At 41.7% G+C, this 22908-nt stretch overlaps 1 protein-coding gene across 4 annotated transcripts in view; it reads left to right on the top strand.

The window, feature by feature from the left end:
- Positions 1-22908, top strand: part of WWOX (WW domain containing oxidoreductase) — a 913630-nt gene that overhangs the window by 238753 nt on the left and 651969 nt on the right. For all 4 annotated transcript variants that reach the window (XM_019710992.2, XM_074314543.1, XM_074314544.1 and 1 more), the window contains exon 6: positions 3598-3686. In XM_019710992.2, the coding sequence (XP_019566551.1) occupies positions 3598-3686 (89 nt within the window). The remainder of the gene's footprint in view (positions 1-3597; positions 3687-22908) is intronic.

Below are 22908 nucleotides of genomic sequence, written 5' to 3'. Positions count from 1 at the left end.
CCAAGCTACAAAAGGATTTTAAGCTGGGACTTTGTATACGTGTGTGAGTTGCCAATCCAGAGAGCAGACTCTGGCCAAAAAAAGGCCTGAGCTTTTCGTGTTCTAGACAGCATGTGTTAATTCTAATACCTCTTAATAAAAAAAGTCACTGGTTCCTTAGTGATGATGGAAATTTTCTGTATCTTGAGTGTGGTGAAGGTTATATGAATTTGTACGTGTGATAAAATGTCATAGAATTATACACAAAGATATTACAGATAAAGAAAAGAAGTGCATCCAAACAGTGCTGAGATCCAAATCATGTCTGAGATCAAATAAATTGCCCCGTGCCATGTCAATGCAAAGGTTTTGATAATGTCCTACAAATGGGTAAGATGTCACCATTGGGGGCTGCCAGGAGATGGGTATATGGGCACTCTCGGGTACCACTTGTCGTGAGTCTGTAGTTAGTTCCAAATGAAAGTTAACATCAACAGGGAAGAGTTCATGAGTTAAGCCAAGAAAGTGAGATGTGGTCAGTCCCAGATTCAAAGCCATACTTGGCAGGAAAGCTCACGTTGGCAGATTAAGTGTCCTGCTGTCACCTAGCCATCAGCAGTGTATCCTTCTAAAACGTGATCCGTCAGCCATTGCGTTCTCATTTAGAGCGTGTCCCACGATAAACATTTCTATAACATTGCTAAGTTTCTTAGATAATCAGAAGAGCAACCCCCCCACCGCAGGCACACACACAGACACACACACACAGACACACAGACACACACACACACCCCCTAATTCTAAAAGCTGTGTTTTTCCCTCACTGGATGTACTGTATCGCACAGCCTCCCTACATTTCTCAGGGTCAGTAGTGGAAACAGAAACCTGCTACAGAGGGCAGGAGAATTACCTGAGTAATAGTGTGTGGATTTGAATCACTGCCCCCAGGAGCCTAGTAACCCGCAGCCTGTGGATTAGTCTGTTGAACTACTTGATGGCTTGTGACCCCTTGTTCCCCCTGGATGTGTATGTTCTGATTTTGTTCTTATTGGTAGTGGCAGCTCTGTGCTTTATTTTAAAGTGAAGGGGGAGGACGAAAAGATAACTTATCAACTGTAAGTTACACACATAGAAGAATGTACAGGCCCACTTGGCCATGCCATCATTTTCATTGGAAAATTGCATTGGGGTCCCCATCTGGGAATGTTCCCCCTGGTTTTATGGTGGAAATATGTATGTGCATTTTTATAATATCTCGTGGGGTTCTTATAGGGGGCTTGGCTGAGAGAAAACAATGTCTTTACCACGCCTTCCCCTACAGACGGATATCTAACTTTCTTCCTGGGGTGCATTCAAAATTCTGTAAGATTCTATGGATGGTCATGATGATCATGCTGTGAGTGAAGTGAGGCTGGGGCTGGAGGACGTAGGAGGAGGGTGAAAGGCCAGTTTGTTTGCTAGCTCTGAATGTCAGGTCAGGTAGTTGAGCCTGTATGAGGCCTAAGAGTCTTCCAGGGGAATAAGTTAGTCTTTGGCCGACTTCCCACTCCAAAGAGATATTAACCATCAGGTAAGTATCGGTTGTTCAGACGGAACGCGTACGGGAATTTGCTCCTCATCTGGAAGCAGGGTGCAACCTCGTTCAAGGGCATTCACTTCTCCTGGTGACAATTCCCTGCTCTGTAGGATGAGGGACGTGGCCTTGCCTCACTGTGGCTCCTCTAGCTCCAATATTCCCACATCTGAGGAAGTGCTAGCAAAACCTGGGTGTTGCCACTTTCCCCATTCCCTAGGTCCGGTTAAATGCTTTTCCAGCTCCTTTCAAAATCTGTGCGTTTGGGCCTGTGCCACTGTTACCTGAGAAGTGTAAATCCACATTGGCCAACTTGCCTTTGCCACTGATACATTATTGGGTTTGGGGAAGTCATATGACCCCTCTTGGCCCCCTTTCCCTAAAACTGGGCTCTGTTAGTACATTTGCACTGAATCCTCCAGCATCTAGCATATCTGGTCTGCTGTGCTCTTCAGGGAGGACCCTTGAATATTATTAACACCATTTCATCCTCCATGCTGCATGGTGGTCTCCCCAAACCACCCTTTACTGCGGGTGGCCTCAGGGAAAGAATTTGGCACAGTCGACATTTTATCTCTTTCTGGTTAAATTTACTAAATACCTTGTCTCTTCCAGACAGGGTGTTAGGTTCTTTGCACTTAGCCTCGCAATTCTGTGAGTAGATCATGAATATTCACCTTCTATCAATGAGGAAACTGAGGCTCGGAAATGTGAAATGGCCCAAAGTCAGTAAGCTGCCTCTGCCTGATGTTTATTATTCAAAGCTTGGGACTTGGGTTGGAGCCCAGGACCTAGACAGCCAAGATAAACTGCCCCAGATCTACTAGTAAGTGTCTCAGCACAGTTTGTATCCAGTCCTGAATAAGACAGTTCAGGTGGAGGATGTTCCCAGCAATGCCATTTGCATCCCCCTTCGTAGTGTTAGAGGTACCATGTTATTCTCCTTCGTCTTACTTCAGCACACAGTCCAGACAAGAAGTCCCAAGTTAACCGTTTGTGTTATGAGACTCTTCTTACCTGAACAGGCAGCTGGCCTGGCATCCTTGGCTGTGTGTCCTTTGGAGGAGATACGTGTAAGAAGTGATAGTATTTCCTCTCACACCCGGAAGTCCAGCTTGTCTTAAAAATTGGGACTGCCCCATCAGCACAAGCGATGTCTGAAAGGCCACTCTGATCTTTCCAGAATTGTGCTAAGAGGCCGTCCAGTGGACCACGCATGCTTGCTTCAAAACCTGACTGCTCCAGTCCTCCTCGTTTCTCTGCAGGAGGGAACTTGGGCTTTAGTGTCAGATTGACTTGAGGTTAACGCTTGCCACCCCCATGTCTTACCTCTGTGATCTTACAAGATTCCACCTTATAAAAAAGGGAACATACAGCCCATCTGTCAGGTATTGTGAGGACGAAATGAGATGGCGCGTGTAAGTGCCCAGCCCATGGTAGGCTCTGAATGGGCAGTGGCTGGTATAAGCATCATTATGAGTATCCACCTGTGCCCCACCTGTCTATAGAGTTTTCTGGGTTACTAAACCAAGGGGATCTAAGTCGGTCAGGATCTATCGGTATGAATGAGGTTTGCCTGCTTTTGTACTTTCTATAAATGAATTGCTTTTAATTTTTGATGCATACTCGGTGAAATCGTTTTAGAACCCGGATGGCAGCTTTTGAGATTAAAATGTTGTCTCCTGAATTCTTGCACAAGCCGGGCTTTGTCCTGGTGTTCCCCTATCATTCTAGTTTTTTTTTTAAGGATCCAGATTGAGAGGAGATACGTGAGCCTAGAGACCCTTAGGCGTCTCCTTGGTGCAATGAGTGAAACAGCACAACCCCCAGCCTGCAGTTTTAGCAGAGCCCCAGCCTCACGTCCTCCCTAAACTTGGCAGTAAAAGCCCTGTTCTTCTATTCATTCTGATGATTTATATTCTCTCTGGGCGTCTAATATTAAACAGGGGAATTCCGACATGTTCCATAACACATTTACTGTAACTTGATACCATGAACTAAACTTGCTGTTATTTATCATTTCTTTTTATTTTCTCTCATTCCAGCATAAAGCCAAGGTAGAAGCAATGACCCTGGACCTCTCTCAGCTCCGTAGCGTGCAGCATTTTGCTCAAGCGTTCAAGGCCAAGAATGTGTGAGTGTTCCAGGGGAGGGTTATAGATCATCGTATCTTGCTATTGTAATGTCTTTATCAGATGAACACAATTGGGAGAACGCAAGGCTGTTGTGTTGTCTTGGCGTCCAAGCAGGAGGCTCATTTGTGTTGGCCCTGCTAAGGCACATCGTATTTGGTTGACTCTCATTATGAGATGTGTCATCCATCTCATAGCCGCTTCCCCGATCAAAGGGAAAAGACCCCATTAAGGCCCTAGTAACAGTGGTTAACAAAAGTCAGCTGACGGTGAAATGCATCCTGATTATAGACATTTTTGCAGCCTCGGAATCGAGGAAAAGTATATTTTAATTGCATTCAGGAACAAGGACCCTCCGCTATCTGGTACTGCAAAGGGGCTGAGAGTCAGAGCATGCGAAAAGAAGGTTCCACTGTTTTGCAGACCTGCATTGCTTTTATGTGCTGCATGAGCATGGCTCCAAGAACATGGACTCCCATCGTGAGAAACTCGTTTTGTTTCATTCTTTTTGAGTCTTTCAAAATGCCCAAAGGAAGAAGCCTTCGCTAAGGGTTGGCAAATTTTTATGCCATCACAGGCTAACCTCCCTTTCTAACAGCAAGGGAGCAGGCAGGCCTCAAACCCGGCACTGAGGAAAGCAACGGCGGTTAACTCCGTTTTAATTACAGTATTTTCTTTCCAAGTGTTTATTTTTACAGTTCCTTCATATTTTTTAGGGCAAGAATGACTGGTTTCTCATTTAACACAGTGGTTTAAATTTCCTTAAAAAATAACTTCATTTAATTTTTTTTTCTTCAGTGAGTTGATTTAAGCCTGAGGATTAAGTTCATACTAGAAGAATGGTTGGTGCCAAGGATAAGATAGTTCCCAAGGTGGCACCAGAATGATGGAATTTGGAGAGCTCTGATAAATGACAAGCTGTCTGTGGGTTAGGCTTTGTTCGTGTCTTCGGTTTTATGGCTCTCCAATCAGACGATGGCTGGAAGGAGAAGTATCTTCAGCCACATATTCAGATGGGACTGTGGTGATCTGACCCCTCCATGCTGTCCAGCATCCAGTTCTTCTCGTGTCTCCCTTAGCTTCTGCGCTCTCTTAGATGGTTAAGAAGTCAGCTCTCTAAAGCCATTTCCGGAACAAGCAAGTGGCCTGAGTCTTTGAGGTTGAAATATTGAGTGAGAGTCCTTAATGAGGGTTGTACCATCCGCTTAAGTACAGGCTGTGTGCTCATAGGAATGTATAACATCCCCAGCCAGCCAGCCAGCAGACCTACTGTGCGTGCTCTTTGCAGTGTTTGGCAGTTTTAGCTGCTAGCCCTGGCCAGAGCGCTCAGAGAGCCTTAAGTCAGGGTGCAGCAGTCGTTTTGAAGACAGTGATTCACTTATACCTTCACCATTCATTTACCCCTGGGTTTATTCATTTAGCACACGTTTAATGAGTGTCTCTAAAGCCCCAGGCACCGATCTAGGCTCTGGGGTGAGAGGGGTGAAGCCCAGTTAACCTCAAGGAAGCCATAATCTCAGTTGTCAGCAAGCAGTGTTTGATTGCAAATGGCTGCCTCCTCAACCTGATATTTTGGTGGTGGTTTCGGAGAGAGCAATAATACCAGTGACAGTAGCAGCAAGAGCAGCTCATTTATTGAGTGCTTATTATGGGCCACACACAAGAACCCTCTGCACACATTTTCTGATGTAGTTTCCAAAGCAACCGTTCAGGGTCGGTGCTATTTATTATTATCTCTATTATGCAGAGGAGGCAGGTGAGACTAGGAAGGGTAGGTTCGTTATGGGAAGGCACATGGCTGGGGAGCAGAGGGGCTGATCCTAGGTGGTTTGTCACTACAGAGCCCTACTTGACCGCTGTGCTGTGCTGTCTCTCATTTTAAATGTGATGGAAACTGAGATCAGAGAAAGGGAGTGACTTTCACAGGGTCACTGGCAGGTTGGTGGCAGATGCAGGATTTTTATGCAGTTCTGACTTCTTTGCTCTCTCTTCCTGATACCATGCTGCTCTAGCAGGATTTTAGATGTGCTGCCTCTTTCCACTTCGTCTGATTCTGTCAGACCGCATTGGAAGGGAGCCGTTTTGCTGAAGAGAGCCAACTGTTGCATAATAGGACTACCTTCCAAGTCTTAGCAGGACCATTAGTTTTTAACCATTAAGTAGTTCAGAAATCGTCAAATTCAACTGCCTTTTGTAATCACCAAGCCCAAGCTCTTAGAGAAAGCTATCGCCCATTTTGCCCTAATCTTAGATGTTAGCTAATGGCTTTGCGTTTTTGTACTTCTAGGTTAGGAAACAAGAGTGATTTTCCTTTTAGCAAACCCTGTACCACCAACTTCTTTATATGTGTCTCTTGAGAGTACGGTATTTTACATGTTTTAGAGAAATATTGTGGTGGCAAAAATAGGCATTAAAAAAAAAGCGAGTGATTTCAACTTTTGAAATACTGCCAAAGTGAAATCTCTCCTGGATAGGCAGATGACAGTTTAGTACTTACAGGTCTTTAGATTCTGAGAACTGTCAGAAGTGAATTTAAGTGCTGGTGACTAGGCTGCCAAAAAAAACATGTGTAGCTCTAGTCTTATCATCACCTACCATCTTTAGACATTAAAATTTCCTTGTGTGTAAAACATAATGACAAATGGAAGAAAGCCTGCCAGTGCAGAGCCAGTCTCTTTCTGTGCTGGTGAACCGAGGAGAGGCAAAACCCTGAAATGTAAATTCCATGTGGATGCCCTCATTTCATATTTCATTTGAAAGTCTGTCAGTGAGCACACCGGAAGTATTATCAGGCTCTTTTGTCCTGCGTTCATTCCCTTGGTTCACGTTCCAGCTCAGGTGTGTTTTCCCCACTCTGGGATAGGCAGCATATTGTGTAGCCTGACACCGAAAAAAGTAGACACAGATTCGAAATGCAAACGCTGGTGGACATGCAACTCATTGTACTAAGGCACCAACCACCCTCCATCCGTTTTCTACCCGGAGGGGATGCAGGTTCAGCCTCTTCTGGGATATCTTCTTTTTCTTCTTTTGGGAGGTAAGGGGTGAGAGGTAGGCCATTTCCAAATGAGCACGGCTAATATGGTCATACAAGATAATAGCTTCCATCCACTTCTTGTTTATTCTGTGCAAGGCCATGTGCTTAAGCACTTATGCCCGTATTCTGTCTCTTAATTTCTTACAATGGTCCTAGGCATTCGTCATTTTTATCTCAATTTTACAAATCGAAAGGCTCCAGCTTTTCACAGAGTGGCTAAACGACTTTTCCAAGTTTAGCAAGTGGAGGAGGATCCAGGATTTGAATCAAAGTCTGTCTGAATCCGAACGACTTTTCTTTCTGTTACACCTCACACTTCACTCCTACTTTTCCGTACGGGTTTCTGTGTTGGTATGTATTGCTGAGTAATAAGTTACTTCGAAGTTTAGTGGCTTAAAACAATTTAAAACAATAAATATTTCTATCCTCTCCTTCAGTTTGTTTAAATCAGGATTCAGATAAGGTGAATACATTTTAATCAATAGATTTCCCCCTCAAATTTTTCCCATTGTTTAAAAAAGAAAAAAAATTAATGCAACGTAATGGTTAAGGGCCCCCGGTTCTCCTCTGATTTTCTGTAGTCTGTGCTTCAGTGACTGCATACCTGGGGTGTCATTTAACACATTTTATTGTCTTCTAAGTTTCCTGTGAAATGGTAGCTGACTCTAGAGGCTTGAACAAATTCCTGTTTAATTTTTTGGCAAGAATAGTTCATAGGTGGTGGTGGTGAAGTCCTCCATCAAAAGGACACGTATGCCTCGTCGCTAAAGCTAATTTTCTTAAGGCTCAGTACACCTTTACCAACCCATGCCGCTGCCTGCTTTCTCTCTTTGTCTGCCCACCCCCTTTCATTCATTTATTGTGTTACTCTCTGAGCACCCTTCTGGGTGGTCAACCCAGGAAGCCCCAGCCTGCTTCCAGACGGTTCTCCCAGGAGTTAGTGGTGGTGGTGGTCAGCCAGTGTGTCTCAAGTTGAATTATTTTGGGCATTACTGGAAAGTTCCAAACCAAAGCCTGTGGTAAGTCCCAACCAAACTGAGTTTTGAAGGATATTTTTGTTTAAACTGCAGTCCTGAAGAGCAGCCAGACTCCACACTGCCTGGCAGGCCGAGGCATCGTCAGAGTTTGAAGCGCTGGGACCCTTACTGATGGTTCCGACCCAATATTGGGGTTTTCTGTGGTGGGCTCTGAAATAATAGTACGTTGTTTGTGGTGCTTTTGCACATTTTCATCTGTAGTTTTATCTGCTTAGTTTAGTGAGATGCACCCGTTTTGATTTGGCCTGACAGAGTTCAACAGCTCCTAGAACTAGGAGCTTTATAAATCATGTTTTCTTTTTCAGATAACGTTTTATAGTTTGAATTCCATATATCCTTGGAATAATGGATACCTGGATTCCAATCTTGGAATTTTAAAAGTTGTTGGTGGCACATAATGTAGGAAATTCATACTTGGATCTCAGTTACCAGTCAGCTCTTATAATACTGATCAAGGGCTTGAGTCATCATGGAAGTTAATTGAAATTGATAGTAAGTTCATATTAACATAATACATGCAATTCTAAAGGTTTCTAGAACTTCCTTGTTGATCATGGATTTCTACTTTCTCTTCTCAACTTTCTGTTTCCAGCATAATTTAAAGAAATTAGGCTTTATTTCGCTTAAAAATAATATAGGATAGTGATGTTTGAAATAAAAGATTAAAAGAACAGTGTTCTAACCTCTCTTTACTTTTTAAACATTTGAAGGGAAAGAAATCTTTAACAAAGTTATTTATTTTCACTTTTTACTAAATTACTTTCAGAGCTTGAATCTACTTAATCCCAGATATAATATTCTTGGATTCTTATTCCAAATTTTGCAAATCCTTCTATGGAAGTAGGTTATAAATTATAAATAAATTCCAGTTTTTGAGGGATAAGTTACCCTGAAGTCCAATGTGTAAATTACAGTTTAATCTTTTTTTTTCTCCACTCAATTTTAAGAATGATGTCTTAGCCAACATATCTGCATTACTCTTTGCTCAACATGAGAAATCCATTTCTGGTTTGCCTAACAGAGGATCGTGTTGCTTTGCTTTGATCCTACAAAGCAAAGGATGAAAACTAAAAGAAAAGAAAAACAGAGAGGCAGATTTTAGCTATAAAAAACTCTTTAAATCTAGATCTTAATTGTGACTTTTTCAGGAAAACATTAAAGTTTACAAGTTATTTTTTTTCTCGTCCCATATATTTTTCCATCTTAAGTTATTGAAAAGTCATATTGCGAAACATTTACTATATCTAGAGACATCAGGGAAGAGCTCTTCCCTCACAAGCACATTTTTTGCCTTCTGACAATTAACTCTTTAGGTATCAACTCTTTTTAATATAATTCTTTAACTCGAAGTAGTGCAGTGTAGTGCAGAGGTCAGCAAACTTTTTTGGTAAAGGCCTAAAGAGGAAGTACTTTAGTCTTTTTAGGCCATAAGATCTCTGTTGCAACTACTCAACACTGCTTCTGTAGCATGAAAACTACATGGACGATTTAAATCCCAGCTCTACTGCTTCCTAGCTCTGTGGCCTTGGACAAACTCTTAGCATCTCTGGGCCTCACTTTCTGGATCTATGTAACGTAGATTATCATATACACCTTTCAGGGTTGTTGAGGAGAACAGCCATAATGCATGAAATAACCAGACACAGCTCAGGGCTCTGTACCTATGGCTGTTATTAATATGTATTTGTTTCTTATCTTGGCCCTAAAGTAATGTGAGAAAATTTTCAGAATACATATAGTGTGACAAAGTAGAAATAACATATCTACTTAAACAGGGAAAGGGGATAAAAGTAGACTAGTAATATGTGGTCTTAGAGAAAGAGTAGATCTCCTAAGGCTTTTACAATCATTAAACACTGGGCCTACGAGTGAGCTTTGAGATTCCTGGCAGTCAGGAGAAGAGGGGACATCAGCTTCATGCTGCTGTTGCCCACATACTATAAGCATGACAACAACCAAGCGGAAATGGTTGTCGCACTATAGTGATGCTCCATTGAGGGTCCCAGAGCACTTATTACTCTGCTGAGTAGTTTTCCTTCTGTTCTTTGTTATCAAAGCCATGGATGTGAGGGATACTTCACAGTTAGTTCTCTTTCAGAGTAAATGGCTAGACTGTTGGCTTTGCCATTGCTATACCTGTTTCTCTTAGCTTTGGGCAGCTTCTCCAGGTGATCAGAGTAGCCTTAAGAGCAACCTGTTTTGAATAAGTGAGAGACAGCAAGACATACGGTACATAATGAGCTTACATATTCTGGGATACCAAACTACTTCTTCTTCCTTGTTTTTTATTTTAAAAAAGTTTCCCTTCACCTCGTTATTTATTTAGTGCTTACAAAAGTGCCGGGAACTGGACTAGACATTGGGATTAAACCATTTGCCATTTGACCATCTTTCTGTGCCGTATCTCTCTTTTACAATAGTCATGAAGCTCAAGGACTTTTTGATAACTTTGCATGATGACAATCTTCAAAAATGTATCTTTGGTAGAGAAGAAAAATTATTAAGTTAATTAGGGGCCATTTTGCAATTAACTTTGTCAGAAAAAAATTTCAGTGAGCCTTTTTGCCGTCGTTGAAAGTCATCACTGCTAAGCTATACATCACAACGGTATTTGCAAAATAGAGTTTTGATTTTCCAACAGAATTCTACATTCAGCCATCACTATCACATTTCATAAAATCAAAGTGATGAATGTTAATTGAAGACACACCAAAAAAACTTCTCTTCCAGGAAGAATAAAAACCCAGCTTTGGAGAGTAAATATAATTACTTTGTGGCAGCTGCCTCCCACACTCACCGTCCCACCAATGCATGCATAAACCGATGTGATGTCTTCAACTTTAGCAAATAATTTTAATTTTATTGCTGGTCTTCAACAATGATCTCTTAAAGCACAGGACTAGAGCACAAGTCAGCAGAGTTGTTCTGAAAGAAGCAGATAAGCAAATATTTCTACAAATATCTATGTAAATATTTCGCCTTTGTGAGCCAGATATTCTTTCGGAGCCATTCAATGAGTATTGAGTGCACCTTGAGTGTTGAGAGAGACCATTGCAATGCAAAAGTAGTCTCTGATAAAGTGTAAATGACTGGACATGGCTGTGTTCCAATAAAACTTTATTTATAAAAACAGGAAGTGGGTTGGGTTTCGGATTTGGTCTGGTGGTTGTGGTTTGCTCATCTTGGACTAGAACTCTCTGTCCCTTGAAATGTAACTCATTTTAATAGCATCCTGTCTCGCTATGAGAAATGCACACCATTTTTCTTACAAAATGTATTATGCTAGGTCTGGTCAAGATAAATAAATAGATATAGCCAATGTTGTGTGTTGTGCGCAGGGTTAATTTTAATTCTCTGCAGAAAGTACTCTGATATTTAAAGGACGATAAAAGAGATAAGAGTTTGAGAGGAACAGCATGCTGTGGTGAGTTTTGGAACTACTGCCATATGGGAAATCAGGTGAACTACAACAATTGAGTGTTTAAATACTAAAGACACTGAAGCCCCAATTGAAGCTTGTAAGGCTATAATGATTGTGATGATAGTATTTCCTAAAATTGATCACCTATTTATTGATGTGTCATGCACAGCTAAGCTCTTATATGCCATCCCATTTTAACCTCATGAGGACTTAGAGGGTAGGTAAAAAATGTTAGAAGAATGGCAGGGTCTTATGGTTCAGCTACATTTCATAGATCAAGAAATCAAAGATTAAAGAGACTAAGGACCAGGACCAATGTCACGCTAGCTAGTTGGTAGTAAGGCTAGAACTTAGTCCAAAATCCACTCTCCCACTGAGCTCAGCTTAGACAGTAGCTTGGAGATTCAGAAAGACCTGTCTCATTTGGGAAATGCATCATGTGGGACACATTACCTCTGAAGGAGATTTGTCCCATTAATAGAATGGATGACAACTCCTGCCAACTGGGGCAATTATTAAGGTCATTTCAAGGTTGAAGGACATGCTTCTTGCAGCCAATGTTCTATCATCAAGAAGAAATTGTTTTCTGAAATATGTGGAAAGGAGGTTAAACAAACCCAATAGAAGAGAGGCTCATACCCTCAGTGAAGGTAGTCTGACCGTTTTCCACCAGATCTCTAGAAGGTGTCTCTCCACAGAGTCAGTTTAAGCAGAAATGGCAGCTATTTATTCTCATTTGCAGTCGTATTCATACATTTACTCCAAACGTCAGTGTTCATTTCCCTTTAGTTCCTAGTTGTCTTCATAACGATGCTGATCAGGTAGACAGGAGAAGACCAAAGGGTCATTCTGCTGTTGACACATCTGAACTGCCAGAGTGATTGCTCTCAAATGCAAACCCATCCCTGACACTGTCCTGTCAAAACACCCTTTGGTGATGTCTTGCAAAGGCTGTACTTGCTGGTGTGGCACACCCAGGCCTCTGGGGTCTGGCCCCTCCTCTACCTTCATTTGTGGCCGTGTCTTGCCAACTCTGTACATCTCTGTTCTGTCCCTCATAGGGCTGCTTACAAGTTCTGCCTCCTGACACTGGGCCTGTGCTCCTGACTTGGGCCCATGCCCCTCCTGCCTGTTCATCACCCACTCTGTGAATGACATTGTCACATCCTCTACAGAATCTTCCTCGTTCCCTCCTCTTACCTCCACACCATGGTTGAATTGACAAGTCACTTCTCAGAGCATCGACCACACACCCAATCATTTTGCTTGGAATACTTTGAGGATGCTTTTATCGATATTGATTTTTCTTTGTTAGACTGAGCCCCAGAGAAGCAGAAGCGTTGGCTAATTCATCTTTGTCTTAGCTTTGAATCTCTGTTCCACAACTTACTAAGATGGTGACCTTGGCAAATTACCTTACTCTCTCTGACCCTCAGTTTCTTCATCAGTAAAAGACGGAGATGATGGTCATGGCATTGTGGAGGGGTTGAGAGGATTGAATAAGATGAGGTTTACATAGCATAGTGCCTGATACTTAATAAACACTTAATAAATTTTAGCTTGTATCATTGTTATTTTCCTTATCATCATCCTTTGCAATTATTACATTTACTGCCTTATAGTAAGCTCAAGGAAGGGCATCGATGGATGGGAGGGAGGGAGAGAGGGAGGGAAGGAAGAAAGGAGGGACGAAGGAAGGGAGGGAAAGAAGAAAGAAAGGAAGAAAAGGAAGGAGGAAGGGGCAAAAATAGAAACACATAGTTCCATTTGCTTTGAACGAATTTTGCTTTCAAGGTACCAATTCTCAGCCATTCAAAGTTCTTGAATTAATACCTCCTTGGGTGGCATAGAGGTTATACATTTATAGATCTTGGGAAACAAATTTTAAAGTAATCATATGTAAAATCATTATTTTAGTCCAATAACATAAAAGTTCCCTTCTAGGAATCTATAAACACACTTATCTGTTAGGAGACGGGGCTTCCCTGGTGTGGCATGGACCGGACCGTGTGACCGCCAGCCTGGCATTGTTTGGCTTGGACAGGGACTGACACCTCTGAGCCCTGCCAAGCCTGTTCTTTGACCTGCCCTGAGACCACCTACACAGCCATTGACGCAGCAAGTCTGTGATGTGAGGGTTAATATTTGGTTACTCTGAGAGAACTCTCGGTTTATGTAAGACTTGGGAAAAGCATTTCAGTGTCTGTGGTTCAGAATTATATTTCCCAACTTGGCCCATGAATCCAGCTTGGTTTTTCTCCTTGTACCATCTAACCACCCCCATTGTCACGTCGGAATTCGACTTTTACATAATTGACATGTTGGGAAGTTTGTGCTTAAACCACAGTGAAATCACATTTTAATAACATGGGAACCATCTTTTTCCCCCAGTAAATGGTTGAGAAGCTAATTCTTGTCAGCCTAAAAACTTGAATATATGTTTGAAATAAATCAACGGTGCTACACTGTGGCAGCCTTCTGAAAATCCCCAAGGAATATTGTATTTTTGGTTGAATGGCTTGTCACTGCACGGTGTTTTTAATATCATGATCCCTTTCTTTTCTTCATTTTATAAGAGAACTCAATACCGTGTCATTCAGAAAAATAGAAACAGATCCTCTCAATTAGCGGCAAAGTTCTCTGGTTTGCCTTTTAAGCTTCCACTGCTGTTATAGTTCAGTCACCGACTCATAATCAAAAAGATATTTGAGCTGACATTATGCAATAATTGATAACCAAAATCAGAAAGAAGAAAGGCTTCTGTTTGTCTCAGAAGTGTAAGTAATGGGTAAGTTCACAAACCGTATAGCTTTGAGAAATGGATCTTGGCAGAATGTGTCTTGCCTAAAAGGACAGCAGTGCCTCAATTTCCCACGTCAGATTTCCCAACTCCCAAGACACTTATTTTGGGGAAAAATGGTTCTCAACTTGTCTGTGTCTTGGAATCATCTGGGGATTGTATAAATCACCGCTACCCCCAGCCATTCTGATTTCATTCTCCTGGGGTGTGCAGTAGACATTTGGACTTTTAAAAGCTATCCTAGGTGCTCTTCATGTGCTGCTGTTATCGGGCACTGGGCATAGCCCACCCAGAAACCGGGTCTCAAGTCCTTGTTATTCTCTGTCCATGTATCAGCTGATGGCCATCTCCGCTGTTTGTACTTTTTGGCCATTATGAATAATGCTGCTGCGAACACTCATGTACAGGTTTTTGTGTAGATATATATTGTCATTTTTCTCGAGTATATGCCTAGAAGTGGAATTGCTGAATCATATGGTAACTTGACATTTAACTTTTTGAGGAACCGCCAAACTCTTTCCCACAGCTGCTGTACCATTTTACATTCCCACCAGCAACACAGGAGAATCCGAGTTCCTTCACGTCCTTGCCAACACTTGTTATTGTCCGTGAACTGGTTATGTTACATATACTCTTTTGTATTCCAACATATGTATGTTTCTTCATACTAAGTATGCCATGGGCATTTTCCATGTTGTTAAATATATTTTTCTAATTTGAATTTTTAGGACTTTATAGTAATCCACTGCATATAGGTAAAATTATTTAACAAATCTTGAATCATTGCATGCTAGGTTCTAATTTTCTTGTTGTACTACGAATGTGTCCTGCACATACCTGGTTTTGGATCTCTTGTTTTTTAGGATCAGTTCCTATAAGAAGCATGTCTGGGTCAGTGCATATTAATATCTTTTAATATTGCTCATCTGTGAAACCAAATTACCCTCTAGAAAACGTACATGTAATTTTTTCTCATTCCCTTCATTAAAAACCAGGCAATACTATTCAGATCTGAAATGTGACTAGTAAAACTTGCATTTATTGAATTAAAGTCAAGTGTCGATGTCAACATGTAAGAGGTCTGTTTATTACTTATTGAAGTTATTTTTTTCCCATTGCTTTTTCATGTCTTCTGAGCCCATTGCAACTGTGCAGAGGAGAAACCACTTCCTGCCGAGGGGTGGAAGAGAAATCTGAGGTTTTCCTTCATTGGTGAGGAAGCGTGGGGGAGCTCAGTGGTGCCCAGTAGTGAGAAAGTAGGGCAGAGCACTGGACTGGGAGTCAGGAAGGACTGGCTGTCATTCAACTCTATCATTTAGCATCATTTCCTGGATCATCCCTTCTCTTAGATGGTGGTGCCCTAGACTCCCCATTGGGTCTTTTCAATAGTAGAACCTCAGCTCCAGCATGTGACTCTGCTGATTTTTCAGGAACTTTTTTCTGACTCAGCTCTGCTCTGACACATAGGGACTTGCAACCCTATTACAGGTAAAGCTTCACATTGATTTTGGACAAGTAGCTGGGATCTCTGAAGACCCTGATACCAAAATAGATTTCATTCTCAGGCTTCTCAGCCTTGTTTGACCCTCCAGTGTCTTGGACCAAGCAGATCTTTCTTCTTTCTTTCCCTTCTTGTGGGAGGGTTTTCCAAGCTTAGTGGAGTTTTGCATCAAGTACATTTCTGTTTTATTTGCAGCTCCTCCTCAACTGTACTGTAGGAAGGGTGGGTTTGCTATTCAGTACCTGCATGAGGAGGGAGCCAAGCATGGGTTCTCATCCTGCATGTCTTCTTAGGTGGTTTTTGGTGTGGTCACATTGGCCTAATTCTGTTTTGTTTTAAAAGGTTTAAGTGCCTTTATGATTTTTCAGGCAGATGTTAAGCCTATTTATTTTGGTATTATTTTGGTACTATGTATAAATAAGCTTATTTTACATAAGTTCTGTGACCACAAAAATGGTACATGCCTATTGCAGAACATTTGAAAAACTCTGGGAAAGCATAAATATGAAAATGGAAGTTGCCCATTTTTCTGGACCTCCATTAATTTGTTTTTGTTTCTTGAAATTTTTTTCACTGCATAGATTTTCAAATACACATAAGAAATAAAAGAGGTATACTAGAGCTTCCCATACCCTTCGCCCAACTTCCAAAATTATCAACATACAGTCAATTTTATTGAATCTGTAGCCCTTCTCTTGCTAGATTATTTTAAAAGCAAATTTAAGACATCATAAGCTCATCCATGTATACACTATATATCCCTCTATTAACATCACTGTTCATATTTCAGAATATCACCTTTGAAAAATATCTATTTCAAATATTTTTGAAAAAATTTTTCTAGTGATACGATTTTTTTCTAGGTTTCCCATAACCATTTAGTGAAGATGGTAAATTAGCAAAATGATACCATAAGGTTATGGAAAATACAGTGAATAATATGTCAACGAAACACATTTTAAGAAATTTCAACCTAATCTTTTGAAAAATGGCTAAAATTCAGATGTTGAAAAATAAATTCAACTTGACATGGTAAAATTCTAATAATAGGCTGAAGTCATGTCACAGACTAAAACCATGTAGCTTTGTGTAACCTATCAATTGTCCACAAAAAATGCAACCTTATTTCCTCTGAATTCACTACATCTTGCTTGAGTCTCAGTTTTCATTCATGGTGGAATTACAGAAATAATGTGGACAGGACATGGAGAGCCGTTACTACAGCTGCTCTAGGCAGCGGGGAAAGAGCCCATCTGGGGGCCACTTATCTCATTCTGAGAGTTACAGGGTAGGCTTCTCAGAACCCAGGGATGATTGTTTTTTAGTTGAGATATAATTTATACACTGAAAAAATAATCATTTTAAAGTATACAATTCGGTGTTTTTTAATGTATAGTTCACAGAGTTGTAGAACCATGACCCCTAATTCTAAAACATTTCTATCACTCCAAAAAGAAACCCCATGTCTGTACCCATTAGTAGGCATTCCCTAGCTTCCTCCCTATGCCCTCCAGTAATGTTTCTGTCTCTACTGATTTGCTTATTCTGGACATTTCCTATGAATGGAAGCATAGCATATGTCTTGTTTTGTGACTAGCTTCTTTCACTTAACATAATGTTTTTGAGGTCCATCCATACTGTAGCGTGTATCAGTACTTTATTGCTTTTTATGTCCAACTAATATCTCATTATATGGCTAGACCGCATTCTGATTATCCATTCATCGGTTGATGGACATTTGGGTTATTTTCCTCTTTTGGTTACTATAAATAATGCTGCTATGAACATTATTCTCATTGTTTTGTCCTCTTGGAAGACATGGTTATATTTAGGGGCTAACAGTGTTGGAAGGTAGATCGATTGGTGGGCATGGTGAAACATCTCTTTGGGGATCAGCATTCTTCTCAAGCTCAGCACAAAGACCCTTTCTGAGCCCTTCTTGAAGGAGTGTCCATTGGGACATGCCCAGTGATCCTCTAATCACAGAGGAAGCACCTGCCCTGGGGAGAACTTTTCACGTCTATGATCATAGCCAACAAGAAACCAAGATATTGAGTGACCCTTATTTGCTTTAAGAAGAGAGCATTAGCACAGAGTGACAGACGGAGTCCAACACGGGCTCAATTATTTTGTAAAGCCTTTTGTTTATGTGACCTCCCCTGACCCAGGAAATAACTCTGACCAATCAGGGCTGGCTCCCTTTGACACTGGGGTCTGGTTGCTTTATAGCTGATGACAGAGGGGCCACAGTGCTACCACATCTGAATTAATCCTCAGCTCCAGAGCTGTGTGCTGTTCTCTGGCGAGGTTGTATTTCTTCATTAGCTATTCCCAGGGTCCAGGGCGTCCCAGAGGATGTCAGAGTACATTAATTTTTATCATAACATGGACTCTTTCAGGTCTGAATGGCAGTGCACAGCTGTCAGGGGCTTTCTGAACTCTATCACAGCTCCATATATCTCTAGGCAAAAATAGGAAAGAGTCCTCATTGGCAAGGACATTTACAAAATGTATGAGATGTTTTATTGTTTGAGTGACTTGACCATACGCTTAGGCACATCCCCCAACTAATTTTTTGTTATTGTCCATGTAAGTTCACCTCTGCCACCGCACCTTAACTCCCTCCCTTCATTGTAACTGTATGAGGTATGTGCTAAATAAACTCTCTTTACATAATGGTAATGAAATCATCATCTGGTACTTACAGCTATTGTGTGTGTGTGTGTGTATATATATATATATATATATATATAATGAATGTTCCCATGATTCTTTCAGCAGAATTTTTGCATCCATGGTATTGCAGAAGTTCGTAAATAATGGCTTGTAATGCCTAATATTGCTTTGTGTTCACACATTAGTCTTTTAATTTGAAGGAATGCTAATGTGTTTCTGGAAAGGCTAGTTATTTCTTCATTGCCTTTATTTTCCCCACTTATCAATTGAGTAAAATGCTTGCAGGAATGCATTTTACTTAGAGAGGATGCCCAGGTAGCATCTTAATAGAAGAGCTGTCAACAAATGCTGGGAATCCCCTATGGGCCAGGCCCCGTGTTGGGCACTGAATGGAGTGGGCATAGGGACCCTCCACCAGGGAAATACTAGGACAAGAGGGAAGGCAACATTTTCAGTTGTAAGAGGAAATGTGTTCTTAGTTAGCACAGCCAAGTGATTTACTGCCAGCTCTAGTCCTTCACGCAAGTATTCCTGGATAGTTCCGATTTCGTAGTGAGGGATGTGTTTTGTAAGCCACGTGGACTGTTGGTTTACTTACCCCACTGCCGGGCAGCACTGTATGTGCTCTGTGAGCTGTAGTGCCGAGCTCCCCAAAGTTCCCGTATCACCATTTACCACCTAAGATGGACACAGCCAGTTATTCAATTTACTGTTAAAACCCCAAACCAGAGCAGCTACCCTACTTAGCAGATGCTTTTGCGAAGGATACTTTTTGAGAAGTCCAGAGGAGTTGGTTCCCAGTGCATTTTTAAAAATCCTGTACGGGTGGTTCTTCCATTGGACATAAATTAGGCAAGTGGCACATAAATGCCTGCAAGATGGACAATGGTGGCGAGAGAGAGTCTCTATGGGTTAAAAAAAAAAAAAAAAAAAAGGTACTGACGGTATGCCTACCATGCTGGAAAAAAACACATGACAGTGAACTTCAGAGCTATGAAAAGGATGCAGAGCGCTTTCACAGGCGATATTTAATTTTCAGGGAGTCAGCAATTCAGCAACTTGTGTTGCATGTGAGGCATGGTACTAGGCGTGACTGTCCGCCAGCGGTCTCAGGTCCGTTGCTGCGACTTACTGTCATTTGTGTAGGGGAAAAACTGGGGGTCATAGTGAAAAGCAGATTCTCTGTGCTGTAAATCATGCCAGCCCCAACCCTCCCCGTGGCCCGCTTCCTCCAGTCTTTCATTTACGTGAATAATATTCGCATTCTCTGAGTCCCCTTGTGGAGTTTATGAAACTCCCATTTGGCCTCCCAAGATTTCTTTCATCTCACAAGTGAATTTTCTTAGGACGCGACCACGATTCATTTGTCAGATGCACAAACGGGAGTTTGCCAAGAGAGCCTGTAGTTAATTTGCATTTTCTCAGTCATGGGAGCTACGTTCAAGGGAGGTGACTAGGTTCTATGTGCAGTGGAAGTTATTTAGTCTTACTCTCCCCACGCTCCTCTCCTTATTGCATTTATCATTGATAGCCCACTTTATTAAATATTCCCAGAACACGGGGCAATAAAGTACCAACTGCAAAGGGCAGGAGAAAAATGAAAACGGCCTGGAACTGTAACACCCAAGAGTCGGACCTGCGTTTGAGATACCGTGTCAATTGGATTAGGTGCCACTGGTGGCGTAATTATCAAATTGATGCATTTTTTTCCTAGAAAGCCCTTTTGGAAGAAGAGGATGTGGGTGTATTCCTGTTACACGCTTGCCCCCATTTAGAATCAATAAGGTTGTGCTTTTGCTGCTGGGACTGCCTATGATGGGATGGGAAAAATATAATCAAGATAATGGACATGAAGCAAAAATTTAAGGAAGTAACAAAAACAAGAGTGTTTCCATTTTATGTTAAGTGTATATACTAATGTTCTGGAATTCACTATAAGAAGTTGCAAATGGTGCATGAAATGAAAAATTCTTGGTGGTCTCCAGGGGATACAGCCAGTGTTCTACTCTATTCCCAATGATTGCTTCAGATTATTTTCTCTATTCCAACTTAAAAAAAAAAAAAAAAAAAGTGTGGCTAGGTTATCTTGACAGCTGAATACACTCTGGGTTAATTATTATTTTAATACTTGATGGTGTTGCTCATATTCTCGGAATAGATGGGTCCTTTACAGTTTAGAAACACAGCTGGATGGTCACTGACCACCTAAGCTGGTGTTGATTTTACATGTTCATATTTCTCTTCTGTTACTTGCTCTATTTCCTTGCATATTTATTCAGAATTTTATCTCCCAGAGAGATTGTGTAATAGCATGGGAAACAACATATAGGTATTTCATAAAGGTAGGAGACAATTCTATACATATTTTTATCTCTGAATTCCTGATGGATATCATGTCCTCAAAGGACAGCTCAAGATCTAGGAAACAAGCAGCTGAGAGAAACAGAATGGCTTCTTTTAGGTACCATCTCTGCCATGGCCATTGCTAGGAACTCCCTTTTTTTCTCTCTAATTCTCACAACTATTAAACAAGGAGGGTATTATCATTTTCTTTTTATCACTATTATCATTGTGAGTTTGAGAGGCTAATTACATATTGTTTTCTGATATATGGCAGTCAGCGAGCATTTTTGAAAAGTTTTCCTATATACCACGTAAAATCCTCTTGAGTTTTACCAGTGGCATGCACCCTGCATTTTGGGCAGTTGCGGTCTTGGATTGCTGGAGTGTAGACAGCCTGCAATGGGGGTGAAGTCGCTGTAGAAGAGAATTGCTATGTTCAGTTTTATGCTTCCATCCATGAGTTCACCATAAACCTGCCCTAGTTATTGAAGCAGAATCCACCTGGAATTCTATAATATTTTTTCCCCTTCCTTTTCTGGGAGAAAAAGACAGCTGAACACCAGGTAAGACTGAAAAACATTTGCTTTTGGGACTTGGGGTCCTTAGGCCCTTTTTATTGATTTCAGAGTATTTCTAAAGAGTATGAATTCTTGTGACTTGCTTGAGAAATGCCCCAGATGCTGTGACATTCTGTTCCTGGGAGGCATTGAAAAGTATTTCCCTTCGCGTAACATTCCACTTAGCTCATTCTTTTGCTGTGTCTGAAATGGAATCCCCAAGGGCCACAACTGGGTTTAACATTTCTTGGGGTGTTTATTTAACCTGTAGAAGTCTGCATCTTTTTTTTTTTTTTTTTGCTGGGGGCGAGGGGGGAGCATGTTACAATTTGATATACAAATCTTCACTGTAACTCAACTGATGGTTGCTACTGTTACTCACAGAATCTTTTAAAGCACACTTCTGAGTTCCCAGGTTTGAAATTATGTATCTGATTCTTGGGTTCCTTGAGTTATTGTGGGCTGCTCTTATCGCCAAAACATAAATAAGTCTGTCTTTATTGATCAAGTAGGACCAAATCAACTTTTTCCCTCCTCCTTATGTCCCTTTTTTTTAGGAAATAGTGTATTGTAAAACATGGCTGTGTGATGGCCTGTAGACCACCGGTCATTGGGAAAATAGCATTGACTCAGATGTATCCATTCAGGTGTGTGCAAAAGGCTAACATCTTCCTACATGTAGAACCTTGGGCAAACAAAAACTTCTGTCCTCGTGGCCATGGATTGTTGTGTACCGGCAGAGATAACGTTTGTACATGTCGCAGCGATAGAAAGTGTTAAATGATGTAGGAATGGACACACCCCAGACAGAACTGGAGGTGCTGCACCTCTGAAGCTCATGTTCAGTAAACACACGGGGCGTGCTGGGGTTGGGTTGTTGCCAGTTAGTGATCGGCATTCAGAATATGGCAAGGGGTGCTTTTAGAGGATACTAATGGGACCCTGGCGTCCCCACCCGTTGGGGTGGTATCACTGCTAGCCCGGTGCCTTGGTGGGGACTAGGTCAGGGAACCTGGGAAGCAGCTGCGTCCCCGGTCGCATGCAGCTGTCACTGGCAGTGAGTCAGCTCATCGTGTGTCCTCTGGTGGTATCTGCTTCGTGTCAGCCGCAGTCATCAACCTTGTAAAAGATCTGGGGAAAGAGTTTAGGAACTTCCAATGAGGGAGATGGTGCTGAATTTTCAGATGAGGAGCAAGGATTCTTAGAGGAAGGAAGTGTCTTCTCAGTAGCCCTTTGGGAGATGGAGAGCGTGCTGGGACAGAGTGAGGGATCCTGGTAGGTCCATTGAAGTGGAAAACTTACAGAAGACAAGAAAGCACTGCATCCGTGTCTGAGCAGGGATCAGAAAGAAGTGCGATAAAAATGTCCTGAATGTCTCTACTGTCCAGAAAGCCCCACTCATATCATCACTGTGGGTGAGTGTTCTCCTGTTATGGTTTCTTATTGTCACACTCCAGCACTGCCGCTTGCTGCTGCACAGGGTGTGCACTGAACAACTCGGGGGACACCGTTCAGACAGACCCGTGTCTGTGTTCAGCCTCTAGGCCCACCGTAGCATGCCTTCCTGTTCTCTGGTATTTCATGGAGAAGAAAAGATGTCATGGCAAACAGTCCTGCGCTTGAATTCTGGCTCCTCCCATTGCTGGCGAAACATTCCTGAAGCTTAATTTTCTCTTCTGTACCATGGTGATGACGTGGCCTACCTTCTGGGTTGCTATGATGATTAAAATAGAATATTGACGTACCAAGAGCTATCAACAATGTATCCTCAGATGGAAATCAGGTGAAAGCCCCAAGCAAGGAAAAAGCAGAGGCCTTTCTCACTTCGTCTTTTCAAGTTCCGTGTGATCAA

The sequence above is a fragment of the Rhinolophus sinicus genome, linkage group LG11 (genome assembly GCF_036562045.2).
Source record: "Rhinolophus sinicus isolate RSC01 linkage group LG11, ASM3656204v1, whole genome shotgun sequence".
Taxonomy (NCBI): domain Eukaryota; kingdom Metazoa; phylum Chordata; class Mammalia; order Chiroptera; family Rhinolophidae; genus Rhinolophus; species Rhinolophus sinicus.
This window is presented reverse-complemented; position numbering and strand designations above follow the sequence as displayed.